This window comes from Cordyceps militaris (assembly GCF_000225605.1).
Source record: "Cordyceps militaris CM01 unplaced genomic scaffold CCM_S00002, whole genome shotgun sequence".
Lineage (NCBI taxonomy): Eukaryota > Fungi > Ascomycota > Sordariomycetes > Hypocreales > Cordycipitaceae > Cordyceps > Cordyceps militaris.
In genome coordinates, this window is record NW_006271970.1 from 2,683,838 (window position 1) to 2,694,626 (window position 10,789).

Below are 10,789 nucleotides of genomic sequence, written 5' to 3' on the forward strand. Positions count from 1 at the left end.
TGTGTGCCTTGCCTGACACCGGACCCACCTGAGCTCCCCATCACCAAACGACTTTTTTTCAACCTCGCCAAATGACTACATCCTCACATACTTGCTCACGCCCGCTTGTGACGCGCCCGCTCAAGCCCAAGTGCCTGTCATGACGGTCCCCGGACGCTCTTTTTAACATTTATTCCTTCGCCTTCTTTTCAGCTCTCATGGAATCATGGGGCATTCTGCAACGCAACTCTCCACTATTAGCTCTTCACTTCAAACCTCGTCGTCGCGACATTTGCATTAGATTTCTTACCTGCTGCCCAACAGCCGCCGTACCCCGACGATCGAATCTACCTACTACACGCTTTCCGCCGCTCTTCCCCGCGAGGTTTGCCCGTCTCGGCTCGACTTTGGTGGCCAGACAACTGGCCAAGGGAAACCGCCAGCAGGACCCCACAACCATGACGACGACGGTCGAGCTGGCCACGGTGCCAACGGCCGATACGCCGGGAACATGTATTTATGTGCACCACGAGAAGCGCTCCTACGTCTTTGGCCATTTGGCCGAGGGCACGCAGCGCGCCTTTTCGTGTCGCAAGCTGCACCTCGGCAGCACCGAGCACGTCTTCCTCTCGGGTGCCGTCGGCTGGTCGCAAATGGGCGGCCTAATTGGCTACCTCTTGAGCATTGGCGGCGCTTTTGACGCGGCCAAGGAATTTCGCGCCACAGAGAACTCGAAGCGCGCCGAAAAGGGACAGAAGATGTTGCGTCAGCTCCGAAATGAGGGCGTGACAGTCCACGGCGCAGACAACCTGTGCCACATTCTCGCCTCGGCCCGCCCCGTCATTTTTCGCCAGCCCGTCTCCGTGCGTGCCATGGAACACAGGGAAGACCCGCGTGGCGCTGACGCGGCGCTGACGGCACCGGACTGGGAGGACGAGTCGATTCGCGTGTGGAAGATACCAGTGCCGAGGGCGCGCTCCAGCAGCCCAACCAAGCGCCGATGCAGCGGCAGTGCGACAAGTAATGGGAGCAGCAAAGACATGTACAAGCCGGCCTCGGAGCCATCAGACCCCTCTGTGGCAGCGTTGATCATGGAAAGGATCATGTTCACCGGTAGCCACGATAAAATCGTCATGGTTCCTAGGAGCATTGACGAGCTGAAACCAGACGACGACGCAATCATATTAGATGGCAATAGTCTGCGGCGTTATAAGGGCCCTTTTGTCAGCAGCGGAGCCAAGGCGTGGGTGTTCCCTGATGCCGACTCTGCGCCGCCCAAGGGAGACGCGGATGCCATCAACGCTATTTCAAACGGCGCACTGCCGCCGACGTCGTACTCGGGGACATCAATGAGCTACATCATGAAGTGTCAAGACCGACGAGGCAAGTTCAACGCCCAGGCAGCAAAGGAACTCGGTGTAAAGCCCCAAAGTTTCAAGCTTTTGACGGCTGGTGAAACGGTCACGACAGAGAGCGGCACTATCGTCACTCCCGACATGGTGCTTGGAGAGCGCCAGCTCGGCAAGGGTATAGCTGTCGCAGACATTGCCAGCCTCGACTTCCTCGACGCCTTCTTTGAGCGTCCGGAGTGGACAAATGCCGAAATCATGTCAGAAATAACCTCCATGTACTGGATCCTGGGCGACGGGCTTGCCTCGAATCCCAAAATCCATCAATACATCAAGACGCACCCAAACATGAAGCATATTCTATGTTCCCCCGGCACATGCCCCAACATGGTTAGCAATGCCAGCTCTGCCGAGATGCTCGCCAAGCTGCGCCGCATCGATCCCGAACGGTTCCCCTTTGTCTCGTTTGACAACACCGTCGACTACCAAACCCCCGACGATGCTCCGTCCATTGAGCTTGGCCGAGCCGGCCACAAGGTCCAAATCATGCCGCGCCTGTTTTACAAGGACGAGGCCGTGGCGCCGTTCCCCGACCTGCAGCTGGCCTACAACTCTGTCGACGAGGAGACCTTGGCGCTCGCGCAAGAAGCCAACGCCAAAGCCACCGACCCGGCCTTCCTCGCGCGCATCGAGCGCCAAGAAGCCGACATTCCCAACCGCGACGCCGAAATCATCCCCCTCGGCACCGGCTCCAGCGTGCCCAACAAGCACCGCAACGTGTCCGGCACGCTGCTCCTCGTCCCCGGCATCGGCAACTACCTCCTCGACTGCGGCGAGGGCACGCTCGGCCAGATCAAGCGTTTATTCGGCCCCGCGGGCACCGCCGCCGTCCTGCGCGACCTGCGCTGCATCGTCGTCAGCCACCTCCACGCCGACCACCACCTGGGCATGGCCACCACGATCAAGGCCTGGTACGAGCAGGCCCTCGCCGACCAGAGCGACGCGCTCCTCGCCATCAGCTGCATCGGCCGGTACCGCGCCGTCCTGCAGGAAATCGCCCAGGTCGAGGACATTGGCTTCCACCGGCTGCGCTTCCCGAGCTGCACCGGCGACCGCGGCGACCGCGACAAGACCACGGCCGAGGACCTGGCCGCCCTCGGCGCGCCCGACGCGTTCGGCCTGCGCGCCATCAAGCGCGTGCCCGTCGCGCACTGCTGGCGCGCCTACGCCACGGAGCTCACGCTCGTCTCGGGCCTCCGCGTCGCCTGGTCCGGCGACTGCCGCCCGTCGAGCCGCTTCGCGCAGGCCTGCCGCGGCGCGCACCTGCTGGTGCACGAGTGCACCTTTGGCGACGACATGCAGGACCACGCCCGCTACAAGATGCACAGCACCATGGGCGAGGCGCTCGGCGTGGCCCGCGAGATGCGCGCCCGCCGCACCCTGCTCACCCACTTTTCGCAGCGCTACGGCAAGGCCGACGCCCTGCAGCCGAGCGTCGACGGGCCCGACGACGCCGACAGGGAGCAGTCGGTCCTGCTCGCCCATGACTTGATGCGTGTGAAGCTGGGCGACTTTCAAAAGGCCGCGTGCTACATTCCGGCGATTGCGCAGGTCATGGCCAAGACGTCGGATACGTAGTCAACATGTTTGAATCACATTTCTTTTCGATTTCGATAGACTCTCTGCACACTCTGGTATATACCCCAATAGATTACGGAAGGTTGTGCATCTATCCCATATGCTGCAATGATAACAACTTTTCTACTATTTACACGTCTGTGACGAACTATCATCATTTCCTGCCACGTGAAACCTGCTTACAACAAATTCAATACACTCAATCACACTCTCTTCAAGTTTTACAATTGTTGGAACCAAGAAACCTCCAAACCCGTCTTGTCAAAATCTGCCATTACAGCGCCGCCCGTCGCCTTCGGCACAAGCCGTACCCCAGCAAAATGGTCGAAGTCATCGACTGCACGCTATCCCGCGGCGGCACGGGCGTCCGTCCGGCCGCCATGCGCACTGGGACTGGTATGCCGCTCCGAGGCCGCGTGCGCAGCGGCGGTGGGCGCAGCGACGCATCATCATTCCCCCCGTCGTTGGGTTGCGTCGGCGCGGCATTTTCCATGGGATTGCTGCTAAACTCGGACGGCGTGGGCGGCGACACCGTGCCCGGTGCTGCTGCTGCTGCTGCTGGCATACCTCGTGTGAAGAGCGACGCTGCTGGCGAGCCGAGACTCGCCGTGTCCCCTCCGCCGCTGCTGCCGCGGTAGGCGTCGTAGATGGCGGCCAGCTCGGCCGAGGTGGAGGCGAGGGATGGTGATGATGATGGTTTGGCCAGCGCGGGCGGGTCGTAGTCGGCCGTGGCCCAGGGCGGCTCGGCCATGTTGGTGGTGGAGGCCTCGTTGTGGACAGAGGTGCGGACCGGAGGAGGAGCAGGTGGAGGCGGTGAAGAAGCTGCGGTGGCGCGGGGCACGTTGGTTTTCGCTCGGTTGGTGCTTCGCGACGGCTGCTGCTGCTGCTGCGGCTTGGACTGCTCTCCCGGGCGCCTCGCCGCCGCCGAGGACCTCTCCGGCCCCATAAAGGCGCTCGCCGGAAGATACTGCGAGTAGCCCTCCTTGGCGGGCGTCGACCTCTTGCACCTCTGCCGGCACCCCGGCGCATACTCGACAACAAGCTCCCCGCCGTCCTCGTCTCCATCACTTCCGCTTCCGAGCAACTCCTCCACATCAGCCTCCACCAAGAGCGAGATGCGCGCCGGCCACGCCGCGCGGAGCGTCCTCCGCGACGACGGCGCGCAGCTCTTCTTGGCCACGCTTCCGCCGAGACGCAGCCGGAGCACAGCGCCGGCCATCAGGTCGCTCTCGCGGCGAATGTGCTGCCGACGATGCCGTGGGTAGCACACGTCGATCCAGGCCTCCACCATGCGCAGCAACGGCGGCGGTGCCCGAGCTCCCGCCGCGGCGCTGCTGCGGCACGCATGCTCGTGCCGCGCCACAAGGCTCGTCCGGAGGTCCATGAGAAACTGCGGGGAGCCGCCAATGACGGCCAGCTTGCAGGCCGCGCAGCGCCCGTACCTCGCGCACGGCGGCAAGCCCACGTCCAGCGGCCTACGCATCGTCTCCTCCCAGCGCCTCTTTCCCATCCAGAGCGCCGCGATCCGCGAAGCGCTGCGCAGCCAAAGTTCTACCGCCGCCTCGTCCCCTCGCTGCTGCTGCTGCTGCTGCTGCTGCTGCTGTAGGGCCGCCCGGACACGATCGAGCCGACGCGTCGCCTCGTCGGCGACGAGCGCCAGCAGTGCGGCTAGCACGCGCGGATTAAGCCTCTTGTGGCTGGGGCACAGCGCGGCGGCGGCGTCGGCCTGCAGCGTCTCGTGGACGGCGGCGGCGGTGCTGCTGCTGCTGCCGTGTCGGGCAGAGGAGAAGAAGAAGACGTCGCCCAGCAGGGAGAGGGTGCGTGGGCGCCGGAGGGAGATGTCGTCGAGGTGCGCGACGGCGCGCTTCTGCTGGTGCAGCCAGCTAGCGCAGGCGGCCTCCGTTTTGGACGGCGCGCTCCCGGTAGTGGTGGCGTGCTTCAAGTAGAGGATGCCGGCGAGGGCCTCTATGGCGGGCGGGCGGAGGTTGCCAAAGGGCGCGGGGTCGTCTTGCCAGTCGGGCATGATTTTCTTGGTGTTGGCGAGGGATTACCGTCTTGATGGAATTAGTGTGTGATGAGCTGACTTGATGAGTGTGATGGGGGCAGTGTCTACGTGATTTGGAGGAGGGGGGGATACTTATACATATAAAGACTGATTCATGTTGTTTGAAGTCGCAAAGGCTGTTTTGCAGATTTGGTTGTCTTTGCAAACAAACGTCTCTTTGTGGAATGCTCATCGCCTTTATTATCGCTGCAGCCAGCAAACCAGCAAGCCAACGACTCATGCCAAACATTTCCCTGCAACCGTTGTCGCTCTCACGCACTGATATATATGGCCGTGTTTTTCATGGGTGAATGCTATATACAATGCGAACATAAACAAAAAAAACCATTTCCACCAGACGCAATTTCCAGTGCGTCAAACACAACCCTTTCACCGAGTAGTGATCCTGACATGTATGTATGTATAATCAATACACATTTGCGCCTTATGAAACCATAGGAAATGTTGGTGTTTTGCCGTCGAGGCAGAAGATTGAACAAAAAAAATAGACGTCATGTCATCATGAGTAACGATTGAACTTTGTGCGAAAAGGAAACAAGATTCGTGGCCACCATGGCTGAACCAACAAATGAAAGAAAACACGCTAGTATGTAAAATGATGGTTTCAGGAACGCCGCCCAAGTAACTGGAATAAGGCCGGCTGCCCATCGGCAGCATCAGCTCGCAGTTCCCAATGCAGCCAGCCTTCGAATTGCCGGTAACAAACGCCGATATCATTGATAGATTGGTCATTGCAAAGAAAGTATGTATCCAAGATTTATCCAACTAGGCACTCTGAGCGTCTTGGCCCAGTCGCCTCTTTTCCATCCGGATTTTGGCGGCTTCCGTTCCGTCGTCGGGTGGCGCCATTTCTTTGAACCAGGGGTGGTTTAACGCCTCGCGGGCTGTGATGCGCTGTGCAGGATCATATATGAACATTTTCCGTAACAGGTCATGGAAGTTTTTAAAGAATGTCGTGTTCCTTGGGATTATGAGCTAGCAATGGTTAGGGACAGTATGCAACGCGATGTTTGATAGACTTACATCGAGATTTTTCATAGCTCTAACAAAGCGTCGAGAGCTTCGAGAGGTTTCCGGGGTTGGATAGTCAAGCCTGAGTCGTTTGAAGTATCTAGCAGCGAGTTAGTTGAGGCTCACAAAGATAAAGTAGCACCACATACTTAGAAGCCGGGTTGCCGCCTGTCCTGGTCGACATTCGGTTAATCGCTTGGACCAGGTGAGCATCTATGCGCTGTCCAACAACCATTTCCATCATAGCAAGATGTTCCAAGTTGTCGTGTGTCTGGAAGAGGGCATCGCCTGTGAAGAATTCGACGAGGATACACCCGATACTCCAAATATCACAAGGAAAAGACCAGCCGAGGCCAAGGATAATTTCGGGGGCACGGTAATGACGGGTAGAAACGACAGATGAATGATATTCATCCTCGAATGTAGCAGAGCCAAAGTCGATTAGCCGAATTTCGGTGTCAAGTAACACCCGCCTCTGTGTGGCTTGCCGATTAATTGTTGTCGAGGCCGACGGAATCTTTCTGTGATATGTAAAGGTTTGATATGAGTTGTCGTATAATAAAATATTCTCCGGTTTGAGATCCGTATGTATTAGATTGAGGTCGTGAAGGACTGGTACAGTGTTAGCAACGGAAGCCAGGTAGAGAAGGAGGGCACGTACAGGCAACGCTGGTAAGCAGCTGGCGAGCAAACTTTTGAATCTGGCTATTGGGGAACGGAACAAAGTGGTTGCCTTTGAGAAAGTCGAAAACACTTGAGCCAAGAAGATCCATGACGATGCAGATATGGCCACGATAGTCGAAGCAGTCGCGTAGATGGATACATCGGTTCCTGTTGGTGGGATCATTTGCTTTCAGGGTGGCAAAGACACGGAGCTCAATCCGCGAAGCATCGCGGTACTTTTGGACTGAGCGGATAATCTTGACGGCGACAGCCTCGTTTCGCCGGCGGTCGCGGGCCTGAACGACTTTGCCAAAGGTACCTTGACCAAGAAGACATTTGATTTTATCTGTTAGACTATCAGTAATGGTTTTCAGGGATGGAGGGGTCTGGAAGCCATCTTACACTTGTCAGTTAGGTCTGCATCTGGTACCACAAGGTAGTGGCCGTCGTCGTCGTCGACCTTGACATTTTTGATTGGCTGGCTCTGCGCGACGATTAGCATTGGGTAGCTGGGCAGATGACGAAATCGAGCAAGACATACATCGTGAACCACGCGGACATATACATCGCCACCCTTTTTAGGCGGGTATGGAGGTGGCACATAGGCTTCAAAAGGATGGCCAAGTCCCTCGATATCGCGGCGTTTGGCCTCGATGGCGACTTGTTGACGGGTGCGCTTCCTCTTGAGCGGGGTAGAGACAGAGTCGGCTTGACCAATTGAAGACAAAGATGTGGCAGCAGTTGTATGAGAGGAAGAATGATGGCCATCGCTAGACAAGGTCGAGGCAGTGGGTGTGATGTTGTGATTTGGTGTAGGCGCATGGGAGCTGGTGACAGGCTGGATGTGATAGTTGGCGGGCGGGTTCACATTTTCTCGGCGGCGACGTTTGGCAGGTTGCGTTTGTGGTAAGCCGACGAGAGAACCGTCCGGGGTGATGATATGGCTACTGGTAGCATGGGCGTGTGTGAGTTTGCGGCCTTGGTTCGCTTCGGGCTCCGGTGTGTCGTCAATAACTATGATTTCCTTGGGTAAGCCGTTGCGGTAAAAGTTGTTCCAATCAGGCTCTTTTGATCGGCGACGCTTGCGAGAAGCGTGCTCGTCCATGGCGGCGGCGACCGTGGCGGTCATGGCGGTCATGGTGCTACTCGACATGGCGGACGTAAAACTGTCGTCTAGACGAGTCGCAGGCGTGTATCCGGGCAGGTCGAGGTAAGCATGGGGAGGGGGTGGCGGCGGGTGGTCTAGCGCAGAAGCGTCGTCGAGGTAGCGACGCAGATTCAGCGGACTGGGACGGCCGAAGACGGGAAGCAAATGGGCTGTATTCGAAACTGCGGTGGCGGGCGATACGAGAGAGCTGGAGGCGGCAATGGGAGCCGCGGTACGATATCCAGGAGAGGCGGGATATTGTTGTTGATGGGCGGCAGCATAGGGCGAGTGGTAATGGCGCGGGTGGTGGTAGTGAGGGAGCGTGGCAGCCACGGCAGTCGCAGGCGTCGACATGCCGCTAGTGGTGCCCGTGCAATCAGAGCGGCGTGCAGATTGGATGGTTGAATGGGATGCGGTATGTCCGAAAGGGAGCAAAGAGATGTCGGGGAGGAGAATGTGTCGTTGAAAAGGACGAGAATTGCGAGACGAAGTGTTGAGCGTCCCGAGTCAGAGTGGCAGACTGGCAGACTGGCAGACTGGGAAGGAGGGATTATTTTTCGGGAAAGCTGGAACACACGGGCCAGGGGGGTAAGTGGTGGCAAGGTCAAGCGATCCTTTCTGGTGCGAATGAGAATGTGATAATATTCTAGCGACGGGCAGGCAGGCTCGCTAACAAATGGGTGGTGTGGACGTTGTGAATTGGTGGTGAGAAGTTGCCAAGGTAATAACAGCGGTACAACAGCAAAGTGTAACAACAGGTACCCTAACTTAGTACCTACTACCTACCTGTACTAAGGTACCTACGAGTGGCGGCACGTACCAGCGGAGCATCCTTTACTTGCAGCACTGGGCGCCCTTAGGTGGTCGCATCTTTGATTTAACTAGTGGACTAATAATATAGTGGGCAGAACCCAACTACAAGGGACTAACAGGTATTATTATTAAGGTACACCCACTGTAGGTTAGTACATTGCCATGGCTCTCCAGTGCCTCCAGTGCACGCCAGCTGACGGCCACTGTGGGCAAACCAAGTCACCTGTCATTGGAAGGCGCCATGAACTGGGCAGACTGTGGGCAAACGCCCTGTTCCCTCCCAACAATACGCGCGACATGGAGGCCCAAGAAAACACGCACAATGAGGGGAAAATGAGGCACCGTTCCCAAATAGGTCCAGCGGCGGATCAAGTTGACAAACCAGAGCCAGAGGGGGCAACATCCTCGTGGCTGCATGTTCCAGGGCCAGTCTGTGTGTGGAATGAGGTGCCGAGGAGCGAGAGTAGGCTGGCGGCTGGACAGCGCATGATGGCCTCGCAGAAGAAGGAAAGAGAGGCGGCCGACCGAGCTGGCTAATCTATCCTAGATTCAAAATGGCTTGTGCCACCAAACAGAATAGATTAGAGCGAAGGAAAAAGAGAAGAAATTCAACGCAGCTGAGATTCCTTTATTCTGTCGGCAGCCGTAACTACCTGTAGGTACCTACCTAGAGAGAGACCTGTTCCATCACGCCCCGCTGTGCGCATAGGCACAAAATAATGACTGTGCAAAGCGCACTGTAATAATACCGTGCAGTAAGTAATGCAGGGCAAAACGAGGGTGCAGTAAAAATGCACCATGATGTGTCGCGACAGGTAAAGTTTTCTTGCATGAAAAGGCTACATAAAACTACACGTAGCCCATCCCTGAAGCGAAGCTACCTACCTAGTAAACTTGCTTGCAGATATTATTTGTCCGGGAGCCTCTGGCTCCTTCCAGCGCTGCCTGTACAGGTGCTGGCTGGCTTTTCAAGGTTCACCAACCGACACTATGGTTCGGACGACGCCAGGAAACCTACAACCAGACGTAAAGTATCTCGACGATGGCCTCGGAAAACCAAAATTAACAAGCTGTATATATAATAATATATAATAACCAATGATTGCATGTATACAATTTCATCTTCCGTCTACGCAAAAATCCAAACCGCTCAACACATCTTCTCACCCAAAACCACCTGCAATTCGCCCTGATTAGAGATGGCTTCACCAGAGACACCCAGCCAGCCCTGTACTATTCCTATGACCATTCTGCAGCTAGTCAAACTACGCGGTAGGAAAGCGCCCGTCTGGTGGGCACGCGCATATCTCGTCCTAAACCGACTCATCCAACTCGCGGGCCGAGTGTCGAGATGCCGCCTTCAAAACCGCAAGGCCTGGAGACGCAACGTCAACGCGCACGAGCTCGCATTTACAGCGCGCCTAGGCTTTCTCGACGAAGCGAGCGCCATTGTAGCCACACAGGACCGCGCCGCCGTCGCCGAGGAAATCACGGCCATGCTCGCGCTCCTCTTGCCCGCCGTCAACGACTGGCTGGAGGCGTGCGAGGAGTTTCTACAGAGGAGACAAGCAAGGTGCCCGACTGGCCAGTGGGCCGAGGCCGCAGAGGAGTTTGCGCATTGCCGTAGCCAGCTCGACGACGTGGCGAGCCGGTATGGCATGCCCTTTTACAACCTCAGCCACATGCTGGAACTTGTAGGCGGGAAAAACAAGTAGCTTCAGAACAAGATCACGTCACCCCAAAGCCTGTTATAGAAGATTCTGCTGGGGCTCTATCCTCTATCGCGTGTTGGTAAGGACCCTGCATCCACACTTGGGCTTCACCGCGCTGCTTATATCAGTCAATCAATCGGACGAGGTTTTGCTTGAGTCAGCTTTTCTCTCAACACTCAACATGGACGAGAATCGGGATCAAGGGATTGCGGGGCCGCGCGTGAGAGGGGTCTCGGCACCCGAGATCACATCACCATCTGAATTATGAATTATTGCCCTCTCCTCTCCTCAACAGGGCTCATTAGTCCCACACAGGGCAGAACCAGCAGACAACTAACTACCTACCTACCTAAGTAGTTAGTAATAAATGTATTACTAACCAACTATTGTTCTTTTTCCATTTGACATGGTT

General features: G+C 56.9%; 3 protein-coding genes across 3 annotated transcripts; 1 reads left to right on the plus strand and 2 right to left on the minus strand.

Moving 5' to 3' along the window:
• Positions 1-437: 437 nt before the first annotated feature.
• On the plus strand, positions 438-2,966 carry CCM_02779 (tRNA processing endoribonuclease Trz1, putative; the record flags this gene model as incomplete). The annotated part of the gene is made up of 1 exon (XM_006667931.1): positions 438-2,966. The coding sequence occupies one exon, from the start codon at positions 438-440 to the stop codon at positions 2,964-2,966; it is 2,529 nt and encodes an 842-aa protein (XP_006667994.1).
• A 274-nt stretch (positions 2,967-3,240) lies between these two features.
• CCM_02780 (uncharacterized protein) lies at positions 3,241-4,989 on the minus strand (the record flags this gene model as incomplete). The annotated part of the gene is made up of 1 exon (XM_006667932.1): positions 3,241-4,989. The coding sequence occupies one exon, from the start codon at positions 4,987-4,989 to the stop codon at positions 3,241-3,243; it is 1,749 nt and encodes a 582-aa protein (XP_006667995.1).
• An 807-nt stretch (positions 4,990-5,796) lies between these two features.
• CCM_02781 (protein kinase (Lkh1)) lies at positions 5,797-8,206 on the minus strand (the record flags this gene model as incomplete). The annotated part of the gene is made up of 6 exons (XM_006667933.1): positions 5,797-6,006; positions 6,055-6,142; positions 6,192-6,654; positions 6,704-7,051; positions 7,108-7,189; positions 7,247-8,206. 6 exons carry the CDS (start codon positions 8,204-8,206, stop codon positions 5,797-5,799), a joined length of 2,151 nt encoding a protein of 716 aa, XP_006667996.1.
• Positions 8,207-10,789: the final 2,583 nt, after the last annotated feature.